The sequence below is a fragment of the Wolffia australiana genome, chromosome 12 (assembly GCF_029677425.1).
Source record: "Wolffia australiana isolate 7733 chromosome 12, ASM2967742v1".
Classification (NCBI taxonomy): Eukaryota; Viridiplantae; Streptophyta; class Magnoliopsida; order Alismatales; family Araceae; genus Wolffia; species Wolffia australiana.
In genome coordinates this window covers 10,669,311-10,686,609 of record NC_135846.1, presented here as the reverse complement: position 1 = coordinate 10,686,609, position 17,299 = coordinate 10,669,311, and the positions used below count along the sequence as shown (strand labels likewise).

At 41.4% G+C, this 17,299-nt stretch overlaps 2 protein-coding genes across 2 annotated transcripts; one reads left to right on the top strand and one right to left on the bottom strand.

The window, feature by feature from the left end:
* The first annotated feature begins 130 nt into the window (after window positions 1-130).
* CPK28 (calcium-dependent protein kinase 28) lies at window positions 131-4,327 on the top strand. Its single transcript, XM_078584572.1, has 12 exons — window positions 131-726; window positions 817-947; window positions 1,265-1,306; window positions 1,430-1,541; window positions 1,632-1,710; window positions 1,776-1,945; window positions 2,366-2,492; window positions 2,579-2,694; window positions 2,772-2,879; window positions 3,063-3,125; window positions 3,307-3,480; window positions 3,886-4,327. The coding sequence occupies exons 1-12, from the start codon at window positions 376-378 to the stop codon at window positions 4,048-4,050; spliced, it is 1,638 nt and encodes a 545-aa protein (XP_078440698.1). The 5' UTR covers window positions 131-375; the 3' UTR covers window positions 4,051-4,327.
* LOC144710734 (SNARE-like superfamily protein) lies at window positions 4,262-6,478 on the bottom strand. Its single transcript, XM_078584574.1, has 6 exons — window positions 6,354-6,478; window positions 6,139-6,237; window positions 5,984-6,034; window positions 5,000-5,173; window positions 4,504-4,563; window positions 4,262-4,427 (listed from the first exon to the last, which is right to left on the bottom strand). Exons 1-6 carry the CDS (start codon window positions 6,354-6,356, stop codon window positions 4,386-4,388), a joined length of 429 nt encoding a protein of 142 aa, XP_078440700.1. The 5' UTR covers window positions 6,357-6,478; the 3' UTR covers window positions 4,262-4,385.
* Window positions 6,479-17,299: the final 10,821 nt, after the last annotated feature.

The window sequence follows — 17,299 nt, the reverse complement described above, 5'->3', positions numbered from 1 at the left end:
GAGAAGAGAGAGAGATGGGGGAAGGAGAGGAGGGGAGATCGGGGGGTTTATCGGTAGTCCGGTTTTCCCCATTTTGGATCTCTCTCTCTATATTTCTCTCTCTTTCTCTCTCTAAAGGGGACCCATGTCTTATTTTGGACCCCTTGTTTTTTTTCCCATAATTTCCGTGGAAGAAAGGATGAATCTTGGCACCGTTCTTCGCAAGTCGTCTTCCTTGACCCCGTCCTCTCCCGACTGCGACTACGCGTGCTTGTCGTCAGAGCAATTTCACGCGTTTGCTTGATTGATCGGTTGATTAATTTCTTGTTTTGATTGATTGATTGATGGTTATCTCTGAAATAGTAGGCAAAGCCGAAGGGAAACAGAAGAGAGAAGATGGGCACCTGCTTATCCGCCGGCACCAAGGTAGACGGCAAAGCCGAGCCTCGGCCGCCGTCTCAGGGGCGGAATTGCCAGCGAGATGAAGAACGAGAGAGGAGATCGGTCGCGGGATCGCCAGTTCCTCAGGCGAGGAATTGTCAGCAAGATGAAGCGCGAGAGAGGAGATCGATCGCCGGATCCCCAATTCTTCACGCGAAGAAGACGAATTTCGGATATGGCCGCGATTTTGAGAAGATTTACGCCATCGGGAAGCTCTTGGGGCACGGCCAGTTTGGATACACCTTCGTCGCCACGAACAAGGCCAGCGGCGATCGCGTCGCCGTCAAGAGGATCGACAAGAGCAAAGTATGTGTCGATTTTATCGAGTTTTTTTTTAAAAAAAATTTTGGTGGAATGGTGTCGAATTTAACCGAATTTTTTTATTGTCTTCGGCAGATGAAACACAGCGTCGCGGTGGATGATGTGAGAAGAGAAGTGAAGATCTTGCAAGCTCTCACCGGCCATGAGAACGTTGTTCAGTTCCACAACGCTTTTGAGGATGACTCCTATGTGTATATAGTCATGGAGTAAGTTTCTTTCCCTGTTGTCGTTCCTACAAAAAATAGTAGATTTCTGTCAGAACCATGTTTGAGAACTTCAGTTGTGTTTAGTAATTCGTTTGAAGATTAGCGGTCGGATTTTCATGTTTTTACTGGTTAGAACACAATCTATGGCAGAATTTTATTAGCTCGGAAGGGATTCATATCGGGTTATGAAGTGTCTTGGTCAAAACATTCGTCAGCCTATCTTTCATTGACACATTTGAAACTTTAGATTTAGAAAAAAAAATTATGCTCATTTCATAACTTGCTAATTTTCCCCTTCGCTAATTTTTCTTTACTAGGTTATGCGAAGGAGGGGAGCTGCTCGACCGTATACTGGCCAAGTAAAATCTGTAAACTCTTCTTTGTTTTTTTTTCTTTTTAAAAATTCAGAAGCAAACAACAGTTCACAATTTCATGATTTTTTCTTTCAAAAAATAATTTTCATGAATTTTGGTCTGTTGCAGAAAGGATAGCCGATACAGTGAAAAAGATGCCGCGGTAGTGGTGAGGCAAATGCTCAAAGTGGCGGCCAAATGTCATCTTCATGGGTTGGTTCATCGGGACATGAAACCCGAGGTAAATTCAACAAAAAAAAAACATTTCTTGAAGATTTTAACGAGTTCTATTGTTTTTTCATGCCCGAAATCAATGGTCTTATCTCCGCAGAATTTCCTGTTTAAATCAACGATGGAAGATTCTCCTCTCAAGGCAACGGATTTTGGCCTTTCGGACTTTATAAAGCCGGGTATGCGCTTCATTTATGATTAAAACGATGATTATAGTGATTAAGACTTTGGTTGTATAATGCAGGACGTAAGTTCCATGATATAGTTGGGAGCGCTTATTACGTAGCTCCGGAGGTATTGAAACGAAGATCAGGACCTGAGTCAGATGTTTGGAGTATAGGGGTTATAACCTACATCTTACTGTGCGGAAGAAGGCCGTTTTGGGATAAAACAGAGGATGGCATATTCAAAGAGGTACTTATAAACCCATTCACTGATTTTTTTAGAATATAAAATTATGAAAAATAATCTTTGAAATATGTTGCCATCCCCATGAAGATCTAATGAAAATCAAGAAAAAGAAGAGGAATATAGAGGGAAGAGAGAAGAGGAAGATGATAAGTTAGAATGGTCTAGTCCTCACGAGATACAGATCTTCTGAGATGAGTCCTTATCAGGTCTCTGTCAAAATAGAGGACAGGAAACAAGGTTTATTCATTTTACATGGAAAATTCAAAGAGATACTCTACTTCGTCGAAAACACATGCACTGATTCATAGAATAAAAATTCATTTTTCCTAAAAAAAGAGTAAAACTTTGTAAATTATGAAAAATAATCCTTGAAGTAGAGCCCAGCGAACATAAGTTACTTATTTTTTGTGGAAATTTGTGAAGGTTTTAAGGAAGAAACCTGATTTCCGGAGGAAGCCTTGGCCTAGTATTAGTAGCAGCGCCAAGGACTTTGTTACGAAGCTCTTGGTGAAGGACCCCCGTGCAAGACTCACAGCTGCTCAAGCTCTGTGTATGTGTTAAAGTTGTTATACTTTCACAAGACGGGCTTTATTTTCTCGAACCAGTTTAATGATGTTTAATCCTTTATTTTTTCAGCTCATCCCTGGGTGAAAGAAAACGGTGTCGCATCAGAAATTCCGCTGGATATATCCGTATTGAATAATATCCGGGAGTTTGTCAAGTATAGCCGTTTGAAGCAGATTGCACTTAGGGTAACCTAACATCCTAATTCGGAAATTCCAAAAAATTTGGATGCGTTATTAAATTTATCAATGTTTGGATGATTCAGGCGCTTGCCAGCACTCTCGATCCAGAAGAGATGGCCAACCTCCGTGATCAGTTCGATGCCATTGATGTAGATAAGAATGGCGCCATCAGCCTTGAAGAGATGCGACAGGTGAACAAATGCTAATATTACTTTTTATTTCAAATTTACCGATGAAACATTATTAAATCGATCGTTTCCTAATTTTCCCAATTAATCGCGTTCTAAATTTATGCGCTCATCCTTATCTATATTTACCGAGTCAAATTTAGTGATGAAAGATCACTAAATTGGAGATTCTAAATCTAAACGCAGGCTCTCTCAAAGGATCTTCCCTGGAAGGTGAAGGAACCTAGAGTCATGGAGATTCTTCAAGCCGTAAGTGTTACTGTTACCAAATCTCCCAGATTAGCCTTAATTGAAAATATAATTTTGAAATAATCAATTACTAACTCACGAATAAACATTTCTATTAAATTTTGTACTATGATCTGTAAAACAATAAGGAATTATACCTGCCGCATAACATTGGACCACATGGGTCTTGATCCAAACGCAGATGGACAGCAACACAGATGGGCTTGTTGACTTTGACGAGTTCGTGGCGGCAACTCTGCATGTGCGGCAGCTCGAGGAACATGACTCGAAGAAGTGGGAGGCACGCTCTCAGGCTGCCTTCGAGAAACTTGACGTTGACCGGGACGGCTTCATCACTCCCGAGGAGCTTAAACTGGTGAGTTACTCTTAACCAGTTTATTAGTATCCACTTATTAATTCACTTTTTTCGCGCCTTCACCATTTTAATCCTCATTGGCTTTGAAACATGCATCTTCAGATGAATTGACTTAGTTACATGAAGATGAAGATCATTGACTTCGTAACATGCATCTTAATATAATTGACTTGGTAACATGAAGACAAAGATTCATTGACTTTGTAACATTCATCTTCAGATAAATTGAATTCATAACATGAAGATGAAGATTCATTTTCTTTGTAACATGCATCTTCAGATGAACTGACTTTGGAAAATGAAGATTTGTAGACTAAGTAACATTCATCTCAGATGAGCTGTTTTTGTTACCTAAAGTCAAACCTTCTGATATACTCAGAACCTGAAAAAATAATAAATCTGCAGCACACGGGTCTGAAGAGCTCGATCGAGCCACTGTTGGAGGAGGCGGACATGGACAAAGATGGGAAGATCAACTTGAACGAGTTCCGGAGTCTGCTGAGGAGCGTCAGCTCCTGCAATGTGCAACAACAGCCGCATCTCACGAATCGAAATTCTCGCAAGGTGTAGCACAAAACAGTCAACACAGTCATTACAGTCAACGGTGCCGCCTTTTTGGCCGCCATTTGTGTGCAGCTCGTGTGGTTCGCCTCGCAAGAGAGGTCAGAATTCCCTGTGAGTTTACATGGTTAGACTATAAAACCTGGTTAGACTAAAGTCCACACCTTTGATGGTGGAGTTTATATGGAATGATTCCACTATTCCCTTGTCACACTAGGAATGTACTTATAAGGGGGCTGTCCTTGGTATCATTCCAGAATAAAAAATGTAAGCATTGTTCTTTTTCTTTCCCTGTTCATGGAATAGGGATGTGATGAACACAGCAGCAAGAAATTTGGTGACGCTCATTCTTGCTTCTCAAGCTCACCCATTCTCTCGATAATCGCCTGAAAAAACATTTTAATATGGATTAAATGACTAGATTTTACGATAAATTGACCGAGAAACTTGGGTGGTGGGTACCTTCTTGCTTGTTTCTTGGAGCTCCCCAGCAAGTATGAATTCGTCAAGAATTAAATAAACCTGCATTTCCAGACGGGAACTACTGGTCAAAATCATGTAAATTAAATCTCTTCTTTTCTCTATGAAAAAACACGTTGAAAAATTATCTAAATAAGAAAAACATCAGAGATAGGCTAAATTTCATTGATAAAGATGCAGGAGAATGTTGATATTTCCTCAACGATAAATACGAGCCCCACTGAAACAAGATAAACGGAACTTTCCAAACCTCCGCATGGAAAAACCGAGAAGGGACGTCAAATTTATATGGAAACATGAAATAATTGTTTTGTCAATGGAGATAAGTAATTCGATGGACCAACCTCGACCACAAACATAACAACAAAAATAAAAAATTGCCCGTCAAAATAATTCAAAATGCCATTGTCGTTTATGATTCAGACCGACAACTGGAGTCGATAGAAGATTAGTCATCAGAGATAAGAATCGTGCGTACCTTCTGAAAATTAAACACCAGATCGAGTTCACATACATTGCTGAAGAAATGATCCAAAATCTCCACAAAGAGATGGATGCATTCCAGATATGCTAGCTCATTATCTGTGATGTCAACGCACAACGAGAAGAACAAGCCAGCATAACGCCTGTAGATGATCTTGTGTGTGCGAAACTGCAGGAAAATGTGAGATCATATCACGGATTTGCGAGGTCCGAAAATTATCTAAACAGGAATAGTGTAAACGAACCATAACTTGCATGCATTGACAAGAAGCTAGAACAGTTTTTCTAGAAAGATGATTGAAAAATCTAAAAGGATCTGGAGAAGGCTTTGGATGATGATGATGACGAAGATGAAGAAGATGATGATGATGATCGACATCATCATCGCCATCGTCATTCGTCCAAGCACAAACATAGATCAGAATGACAATTTTTTAGTTCTAGAGACGAAATTTGTCCAAGCCACCCATGGATGACGATGGCGCAATTATCATCATCTGCCGATCAATCTTCAAAAAAATCATCATCTACCAAGCTTAATTTGGAAGCCGGCCACAAGGCAATCTAAGGGAGATACATTGACGGAAAGGTGAACAGTGCAGGAAGGATTTTGAGGTAAAATAAGGCATTTCATATTTTATTAAAAAAATTAGAAAGATAATAACCAAGGCCCTAATCCTGAAAACGCAGAAGCAAAGATAAGATATCAAGATTGTCGAAAACAGATCGACAGAAGGATCCAAAAACTCAATTTGTCAGCATCCATCCCATCAGTAAATATAGAGCGTGGCGGTCTTCTTGGACAATAAACTTGAAGATCATTGCGAAGAATACTGTAAACCGCAACCAAACCCATCAAAATAACGACCTAACTCTTGTTTTTTCCACCCGTTAAACGAAAAAATGGCGACAGATCTCATGATGTAAAATAATGGAAAAAACAAGAACGCTGCATCGTGCAACCAAATCGAAGTCTGACCTCAACAAAGTTGGTGAATTTGGGATCCCTGTTGACCACCAAGCGGTGAACCTAGAACAGCCAAAAAATCAGATCGTCAACCGCATCAATTTAACCCAGAATTCTTAGTTCTGCCTCAGATGCGGCGATGACGGAAAGATGATGGGAATTCACACCTCGAACTCGAGTTTATGCTTCTCGGAGTCTTCCAGGGGAACGTAGTACTTGGCGAGACGGGTCTTCCCCTGTCGATTCTGAAGCAGTATGAACCGAATCTGCCATCGCCGACGAAGAAAAACAGCGAATTAAACAACCGGGTAATTCAACCACAATCATAAGAACACTAGGCAAATCTTCCTTCTTGATGATCCGACGAGACTTGGATCCTCACCATTGTCTTGGGCAACGGACCGACGCCGCAGATCAATCTGAAGAAAACTTCTTGGAAGGGAAAAAATAACTTCTTGTACACAAACTCTGGACCGTGTCCGGGTCAATAAAACCTTTTACTTAAATAATTATTCTCTTAATATTTTCATCGAGGACTTTACTGTTTTACTTTGGCTTTATCCTGAATTTAGGCAGTCCATAATGGGATAGATAATATCCTAACATCTTTGCTCATCAAGAACAATCTAACTCAAATTCAGTTTTTTATTTAAGGATAAGACTTTCCAGTGAATAATATGTTATCAAAATAAAATGATGTTTTTAGGTTAGCTAGGGTTTGAATCTAGAGTATGAAGACTTTATCTTTTGCAGTAAACCCCTGATGGAACAGAATGCTGAAATAAAATAGAACCCTGAGAAAAATTAGCGCAATGAACCGTAAAGTAGAAAAGGATTTCAACCTTAATGTTATTTCATTGGGTATGGTTCTCCCTTGTGACCCCCTCAAAAGTTTTGAACGGCAGAACTATCTCTATTTATTGCAATACATTTTATGAAGTAGAAGACAAAATCTATTATCGGTCACAAAATATGGAATGTGTGATTGGACTGTCGGGCACATATATTTCCATTAGCAACAAACCCCAAGCACTAAAATGATCGTCAAGGACAGGTATGAATTCCACGAAGGACAGGGCCAACAACCATCATGGACAGGGAAGACGACCACCATGGACAGGAACAAGGACTATCGACCACAGAGATAATGATCGCCAAGGATATTGATTATGATTGTCGCAATGGGGACGAGGACAAACCAAAAGCAAGGACGATGGCCATCAAGTGATGGCGCACGCCATCAGAGATCGTCGACAACGTCGTCCGCGCCACCTGCCACCGTCGTCAAAGATTGGGTGATGAATGCTCAATTATTGTTTATCGTTTTATCGTTTTTCTTTCGTGTTTTATGTTTTCCCCATCGAGTCATCGTGTTTTTGTCGCACTGTGTCGCGTCCCGTGTCCATCGTTTTATCATCATGGAAAAGGTTCCGTCCTTTTCTTTCCCCCCTTTTCCTTATTTCCTTATGTTTAAATTCCCTCTTTTACCTTGTAATGAGGGGGCCCAATTTATAAGGCCCCCTTTAATGGACCCAATTCCTTTTTATTGTTGCCCACTTAGGGGCCCATCTCTTCCCCTTTATAAGGGAAGAGAGGTGATGTAATACGATGAGCGTGCCGGGATCAGACGGCTCGTATTACGTCACAGGATAAAATGAGTGGATTCGTAATTGTTTTTTTGAATGAATGCCGAAAAAGAAATCACCTTTAACGAGCAATATATGGACAACCACGACTAGGGAGGGAAGTTAACGTCAATCAATAAACGAGATATTGATCTGATTAAACTCCCCATGACCCTTGGGACCAACTAAGGCGTCTAAGGAGTGAGGGGCGTTTGACGGCCCAAAGGAGTTCGACGCTTAGGTCATCGACTAAGCCTTTACCACAAGAAGAAAACCTATCACTCAACGAGGTGGCTATCCTAAACAAATCACGAAGATCCGGGCAGAGGACGAGATAGCGGGGCACGGTACTGCAAGACGTAATAATACTGGATTTAACGGAGGGGAAACGAATAGGTACCTGATTTGACGGAAGTCCACGGCGGGAGACGTTGCGTAGATGGCCGGTGGACGAAGGTGACCAAGTTGAGGCGGGCAGGGGCAGCGATTGAACTCGCCCGGGCGAGGGGCTTGCGCACGGCCGGAGCTGGGCGGACGGAAGAGACAACCAGGTGGAGGCGTGTTCCCTCGGACGTCGGACGATCGCCGCAGGTGCATGGGCGCGTGCGGACACGAGGGGTGCACGTGCACAGGGTTGGAGGGGCCCGTGCACGCGGATGCAGGGCACTTGCGGATGCCGGGTGGGGTGCGCACCGGCGCGGGTCGACGGCCGCGAGCGCGAGGGCGCGCGTGAGCGCGGGCGTGCGCTCGACGCTGAGGGCAAGGGGGCGCCTGAACGGCACGATCGCTGGTCGGCGGGCGCAGTCGCGCGGCCGCGCGTGAGCGCGGGCCGGGCGCAGGGTGTCGGAGCATGTGCGGGCGCCGAGGTCTGGCGGGCAGGGTGGCAGGGAAGCAAGCCGACAGGCGCGCTGTTGACTGACGACGACGGAGGGTGGATGCGGGCAGTGGTTGGCACACGGCGGTGGACAGGCGTGTGGCGGACGGAAGAGGGCGCCGGGGTCGATGAAGAAACGGAAGGGACGACAGCCTCCAAGAAGAGCCTTCTTGATGACCAACCGCCCAAGAATGCCAAAGAGAGTTGGCAAATTCGTAATCGGAGAGATGGTTCTTGATGGCGGGGTGAGGAAATCTTGGAGGAAGACGTCGGCGGCACGGACTCGGAGTGGTCTCGACGAGGACGGCTGGCGACGATACCCCCAATGCGGGTGCTTCTTGGACCTCAAGATACCCTCGGAGTAATCTCGACGAAGGAGTCTTCAGGCTTCAAGAAATGGCGGGCTTGAATCTTTAGGCGTCTTCGGAGTGATCTCGACGAAGACGATTGAACACGTTCCCACAGAGTGGTCTCGACGTGGGGGGACGCGGGCTCTACTCCACGGAGTGGTCTTGACGTGGGTGAGGGCAGCCAATTCTCTCTACGCTCTAGCTACGATAAGGTGGAGATAAGAGTTGGAAATTTCCTTCAACAAATGACTCAACCTTTCACTTGGGCATGCTATCCCCTTATATAATGAGGATAGGTGCCAAGTGAAGACGTGGGGAGGACGAACCATCGTGAGACGTGGTTCGGCCTTTCTTAAAATTTACAATTGAAAGTAAAAAAAAAAAACATGACAAGGACGAGGCCCAATACCGGCCCATTCCATGAAATCCAAGAAAAAAAATAACGAAAAGATAAAGCAAATAAAAGGAAGATAAGATACTTACGCGGAGTACTTAAACTCCGGGTCACGAGCATCGGCGCGAGCAGCTCGGCGTGGCTGGAGTCGTCCGGGCCTGGTGTCCGCTGGATGGTCCTCCATCAAGAGGGCACCCTAAGAAAGACAGACCAGGAAGAAGAAAGACGTGTCATTATCTTTCTTGGTCTCACCGTTTAGAAAATACAAAAAAAAGGGAGAAAAGGAAGAAAAAAGAAAGGAAAAGAGGAGAGAGAATGGGCGGAACGGAACGGGGTTGGGTTCGCACCCGTTTTGTCCCACCCGTGTGCCAATTCTAGGGCTCTGTTCGGAGCCCTAGGTGGCCGCCGCAGCAGGCACCCCGCCACCGCGCCACCTCGCGGCCGCCGTCGGGCTGCCCCAGACCAACGGGCACCACCGCCCAAGCGGGCGCCGCCGCGACTAGTGGGCGCCGCCCCCTGTCGAGGGAGCCCCGCAAGCCGGGGACGCCGCCGCCAGAGTCAAGCGTCCCGCCAACAGCAGGCACTGCCCCCAGCCGCAGGCGTCGCCGCAAGCCACGGTTGCACCGTGACCCGCGGGTGCCACCCCTAGTAGCGGGCGCCGCCGCTGCTGCCGGACCGGCCGCAATCGCTAGAGCGGCCGCAGCCACCCTAGCTGACCATAGGCGCCGAGCGCCGCTGCAGCCACCGGAGCAGCCACAGCCGCTAGGGCGGCTGCAACCGCCGAAGCCGTTGCCCGCTGCGCCGCCACCTCATTGGATACTGCCACCGGACACCTCCACCGCGCCCTGCCCCCCCCGCCAATCATCGCCGACCCACGACGCCTCAACGAACGATGCCCCAGGATGCCATTCCTCAACGCCTCAAAGAGGTCTTCGCCCTGAGCGCAGGATGTCCTCAACGAGTCTTCCGCCGACCTTTACAAATAGCTCCAGCGCTACTTTGCATGTCAAGCCGCCGTGATCTCTCCAGCAACTCTACGCCCCACCCGCTTTGAATTACCGCTGACCGTCGACGACACTGCACTACGAGCCACCGCCGACGATGTACGCTGTCCTCTCCCGTCGATTGTTTATTTACCTCTTGCAGTATATCCTCGTCTTGACTCCACCGCACTCGGGCTAGGTAGGTTAGAGAGGACGAATTGAGAGAACTACGGACAACTGAGTGTCTTATCGGTACGGGCGAGTACGTCCATTACGTGCGAGCCCTATGGATAGATTCCGTTTGGCCGTAGACACCTTCGTCGCTCCGACGAGGTTCGAGAGGCCTCCATTGCCGTCACCCGGCGACCCCGTCCAAGCTTGGAGCTTGGCGCCTCCCTCGAGTCGGAGCCTGCACGTACGACACGTAGGACACTCATCTCGCATTGTAATTACATCAACCCATTTAGGGTTTTGATCCATCGGATGATGACACTATCGACGTTCGATACCATCATCCCTTATCGGCACCGACCCATCATATTTGGTGTCGACCGGACGACGTCCTAGACGACGTCCGACATCATCAAGGATGGGAACAACGATTGCCAATGATTGGGAATGATGAGCGCAGATCAAGGGGATGATGAGCATTGATGTTGCTACGCATTCATTATAATGTATGGTGTATGCGTGCATATGTACGTCGCCATAAGCTTTGGATCAACATGCCCATAAAAATCTGAGTCAGAAACTGACCATGGCAGTACATTACGAACAATAAGGCATAGAATATCCTACTTCTCCTCCGAAAAGATGACAATGTAATAATCTTTTGTCGATAATAGGTTGGAAAATAATTATGTAACAGATAATTGCAAACTCACTACAACTTTGAGTTCATTGTGCAATGATGAACTGTCTGTAGATGTTGCCAAACAACATTTGCACTCCCATCTTTACTTCATTGTAAATACGCTTTGTTCATAGAGTTTATACCAAGACATAATTCACATATGTACTTCGAGTTCTCCACTCGGGTGAAGTACTCAAAGATTTCTGCTACAGGTGGCCTCCTCAAATTTTGAGTTGGCCCTTCGAAACAAGTCCTAAAATCATTTACTACCTCAAATACATGCTGATGTTGCTCAAAGTCATCATAATGGACAACAAATTGTCCACATTTGACTCCATCATTTTACTGGCTCCTCAGACAAAATGCATAGCAGAAGCTTCTTTTAATAAACCATTAAAATGTAGCATACTTTTACAATATTACAACAAGAATAATATAGATAATGTAAGAAGTCTGGTTTGGTTCATCAACACTTTTTCTCAAATACAAGAATAAACAGCATTGTAAAATAAATAAATATGCCATGCAAGTAAGAATAGCAAGAGACGTTGCAGAAAAGAATTTACTGACAGAATTGAAAGTAATACAATAACTATTCCACTTCTAGAAAAATATTCAGTAGATAGCATAAATTACTACATCCAGAGTGCGACACTTGGGGATGACAAGTCCATAAGGAAGAAAGTCCAGAAGACTGCCCTCAAGAGAAAAGGACCTCCCACATTTTCTTATGCTGTTGTGATGGTATCCAAGACCTAATGCCTTGATTGGAAACTCTTCCGATATTCTAATATTAAAATATTGAGCTCATGGGAAACTCTTCTACCTCAAATTTGAATTTTTTTCTGATTTGTTCTAGCTTGATCTCTCTCTTCAGGTGGGTGAAAATACCCAGAGCCTAAAATTTCTAGAAAGAAACAATGATTGAAGCTTTGTGATTTTCATCTAATAATATGAAAGAGGGTCACTATCAAACTCAGAAAGTTCATATTTCATTGTTTAAGCTTCTTTCTTCCTGTATCATCTATTTTTTCATCCTGGATTCATCTATTTTTTTCTGGTGACTTTTGATAAGATCGATTCCATGACGACTCATCCATTAGTTAAGTTGAGGAGGAAGCAGAAGCCAAAATTCAATGGGGACAAACTGAGACAAGCCCCCTTTCTCTTCAAGTATTTTTAAAATAAATAGAGAAAATAGCGCGATAGATTATGGAATGATTTTGAGAAAATACTGATCTTTCAAGAAGGGGAAAAAATGTTCAGACAGTTGAGTTCAATCATGCAAAGGTTTCACATGATAAACACTCATTGAAACTGAAAGACAGAGAGCAGTGATATAAGAGTGAGAAGAGAGATAAGAGTGAGAGGAGATAGAGGAAAGTGAGAAGAGAGAAATAAAATTAAGAAGAGTGAGAGAAGAGAGAGAGAGGGTGAAGCTCGTGCGGAGAGGAAGAGAAGAACAGAGAGATAGAGGTCATTCAATTACTGGAAGTTATTCCTGAGAGAGGGAGAGAGCGGATGAGAGTTGAGTGAGAGAGAAGTTATATGAACAGTGGAAGCTATCCAAGAAAGGGAGAGAAAAGAAGAGTGATAGAGAGAGAGAGAGAGTTTACCAGTCAGTGCTCGTTCATTGTTGATGTGGGATGCATAGAGAGTCTCCTCCAAGGTCAATTTTCACACCTTTAAGAAAAATTATATGTGCTACGCCTGCTATAGAGGCAAAGATAAACTAAGGGATAGAGAGAGAGAGAAATAATCTCATGAATACAGTCCAAAACACTTCACCAGACTGAGATGAAGAATAGTGGATGGTGAGGACTCCATGTTGGAGAAGGGGTCCAATTGGTTCTCAGAGAGAAACTAATTTTAAAATAAAGATTCGACAGAATGTGAAACAAAGCAAGATATAAAATGACTTTATTTTTCCTCGAGTTTGTTAGAAAAAGAATGAGACCTATAATGTCTTTATTTTTCCTCCATTTCTTTAGAAACAAGAGAAGACATATGAAAAACATTAGCAAAGCGAGACAAGGAGAAAAGATGAGAGAAAGAAAGAGAAGAGAGACTAAAGGAAAGCGTGATAAGATACAGAAGAAAGAGAGAAGAATGCAAGAGGTCACGAGTAAAAAATGTACATGGAGGAAAGGTAGACAACAGTTGATCCACCACATGTGGTAGCAGTGAGCAATGGAAACGACAACGGTCAGGATGCGGCCAGCAGCTAGTGACAGGTAGCCTGTGATGAGGGATGGCAATAGTGGTCACATCGGTGGGCAGCATGCAGAAAGGGTGGTGAACATAGGGTGGCATCACCAGTTTGTCATTTTTCCACCATGGAAAATGGAACTGATGTCACACTGATGGATGATGATATATATCCTATTTAACTAAACATATCATATTATATAGCATACATACTATGTCTCATGGATGGATGACAGACTGGTGACGATGACAAAACATGGACGGATGAAAAAATGGACAAAATTAAATGTTGTGGGCAAATGGCTGAATGGAAGTTTGTTTAGTCCCGTCCCATCCATTTGAAAATGCCATCTATCATTTTTCCAACAAGCCTAAATTTAATTGGCATTGTGGATTGTCTGAGCTTTGAAGTTGGAGCAATCGTGGCCATCTATTTTTCTCTCATCATCGTTGATGTTGATATCTCAATTTTTATTCACAGTAAGATTATTGAATAGTCATTCCTTTCGTCATTGGCACAATCGCCTCATCTTCCACGGTACCTAGAAGAACACCGTGTGCCCCAGCGCAGAGGAAGAAGACAAAAAGTTACCTATTGTTTCTTTTTTTTATTTATTTTTCTAGTCAATGGCATAGTGATGCGTGTCATTCGCTGCTGAAAAAAATTAAAGAGATCCACAATGATTGTGTGACATGGTGAGGCATCTCCATGCACCACGCCAGCATCATTCGCTCTTTTTTTAATCAATTATGGTCGTACACATGCACACCATGATTAACAATGCAACTTACTTTTAATATGGTTAATTTAATATTTTTTTCTCTTGATCTTTATAATCTACATTATTGCAATTTCAGTCCTGTCTTTTTATTGGTCCATGTCATCTTTGCGAATAAAAAAAATAAGAAGAAGTTTCGGTAATGATTGGGAATTATGGCATCACACCGCTCATCTTTGTTGAAGCTTTTGATTGGTCACCATTTGATCTAATCTAATGGCAACACGTGGTGGGGCACAATTTAAAGCCAAATATATATATATTAATAAATATTTAGAAAATTATTATATCCATGAATATAATGTCACAAAAAATCCTAAAAATGTATTTGTTCTGAATATGATGTCAGAAAAATTAACTCTACAAAGAATATGATGTCAGAAATATTAATAAAAACATCATTAGATCTATAAAAATAATAATTATAATAATTTATAAAAATAGTTTTAATAACTTTAAGCTTGTTAGCATGCATATATAATTATTCTAATGTATAAATCCATAAATTTGATGGAAATAACCCAATCATTTGTGTTTTATCAGTAGGATGAAAATTCCAATAACTAAAATGCAAATAATGCCAACAGATATGTGGACATGCAGCAGTAGAAGAAATTCTAAATCTAAAATTTTAATAAATGTAGCCTCTAAGCCAACATATACATACACACATAGTAAAGAGATTTGATGTAGGGTGAAAATGTATTAAATGGGATGATGAAAAAATATTAGTTTTATTCTTTTTCAAGAAATTTTAGGTGCACTATGGAATTAGATGAAAAGATATAAATTTAATACTGCTACAGGCACATGTCAAAGCATGAAAATTGACTGAAAAATATAGAATGTTGCCAATCATGGCCTCTAATTTAGAGAATTCAATGATGCCATTTTCACCAATGCCATTTAAATACAGAAATTAAAGATAAATATTTGGTGAATCTGAAGAGTCCACCAAGAACACACTTTCTAATGGATTAAAGCAAAATTTTCATTGGGTCAAAATCATCCAACTTTAGAACACGGTTTCTAATGCTCCATAAGGATTTGTAGGTTGTTAATTTGAGGGTTACTTGCCATCTCTTCTCTGCCTATTTACACCATGGTATAAATGTATAACTCTAATTTTTTTTCCTTCACTTTGTAAGCCTTATAAAATGAACTGCATTTTAGATCCATCAAAATTCTTGGTGCAAATGATTGAGTGAAATGGAAGACAAAACAGAAGTTGAAGAGCTCTCCTGCAGTAACATATTGCCTAGGTACAGGTAGAATATATGGATCTATGATGAGTTTTGTTGGCATATTTCTCTCAACAACCTTATTTTAGATCCATCAATCCAAATCTAAAGTATCAACTTCATAAACCCTTGCTCATAATTTTACATCATTCAATTATTCCTCCTTATTCAACAAATGAAATTGATATACATTTTTAAAACTATATCTCTATCTAGCATCCTTCTCATACTTTACCATTTCTTCACATCATCCCTCATCTCTCTACTATCAACATAATCCTCCCTCCTTTCACATTTCATGTGTAATATCCATTTATCACCTTCTCATATAACCCTCAAGCAAATATTGGAAATATATGTTCCATGCAAGCCAATTTCACATTACACTTCTCGTTCCATATTCATTAATAAAATATATATTAATCATAATGCACATGTGATCTTTATAGTTGAAGCATGTGAATACATACAATGACTAGTCTTTGATCATGTGTTCCAATATTTCTATTCTAAGGATACCTAAGGACATTGAAATATCCGGATAGAATAGCACTATCTAGTCTTAGCTCATATGACAAGTATGGCCAATCATGAAGCCATACGTGTGGACACATAGTGGATGCTCTTTGGGAAAAGAGAACACTGAATTGATCCGTACAAATCCCTAAATAGTATTGTGCCTATCATCAATTCGGTTGATTCATGTCATGGTTGTATGTGAAGGCCACATAGTATCCTTAGTAATATTAAAAGGATACAAAGTTTGAATGTATGGGTGACAAGACAAATCACTGATTAGGATTTCAATTTCTAGGACATGCAGATAAACATATACTCTAAAAATTTTCAGCAATTGGTGCAGATTTGACCTCATTTGATTGGTTTCAAGACATCATCAAATTTCTGATGACAACCATCCAGTATTTAATGCTGACTTTATTGATGATATGATGAAATTTAAATACAGGAAGATGTTAATATCCAATGGTGATATCTTTACTAAAATGATGTAGTAAACATAATTGAAATTTCTGGTCTTTTTAAAGCAAAGGTTGTTGGCATGACGGTTAGTTTTTACTCTTAACGCTTGAGAGGTGTTTGGAACTTGTGTAACATCCCAAATTAAGAGCATTACTCTTTCATATTGTGTAATCATAATCAATACAAATGATAGTTAGACTCTAAATAAATTACCTGCATGCCCTTTTTTGATTTCTAAGTCCATTTAAAAAATTTTGAGCCCTAATTCTAAACTTCCCTTTCCCTTGCTCTCAGTAAACTGCAATCCAAATATACAGTAGTTCTTTCACTCGTTGAAGTAAGTTTCAACAAGTTTTCTAGTAATTTCTCTGAATCATATTTGTTGTTAACAGAAGTCCTGGTCCAATGGATTTAGAATCATATTTTTTGTCCACGGTGATTCAAGATTCAAAGGAAAGAAGGATGGCCTCTAAATTTTGCACGCCCTTGACCCTTGAGATATTTTTGATATATTTAATATAAATCTAAGGTTGATTTTAAGATTTCATTCAATTAAAAACTATTTTTAACATTCATACAAATTAATATAACTTTTAAGATCATCTTTAAATTGAGTTCAGAAAAAGTTAGAGGAGTTTGAACTTGGACGTGGAGGAATCAGGTAGTTGATGAAGAATATGGAAAGATCGACCTGTGCAGATTGATTTAAATTGATCTTGAATCATTTGTTAGGCAAAAAAGTTGTTTCTATTCATGTCATAAATCCAAGCAACTTTTAATGGTACCATTTTGTATAGGGATCTAAAATATATTTGAGTTTTTATGCACCAAAGGTCAATCATGAATCAAAAAATTTTATCCAAAGAGAAACGTGGAGGAGAAGCTGACTAGGCAAAAGACGAGTTACAAATTGGGAGGTATTGCTTCAGGGATATCACAATTACATTTACTAGTTTTCATCTTTGAATTAAGAAATTTCTGATCTGAAATAATATTAATGTTTAAATACATGAAATTATGTTTTTTTATTGAATGTTACT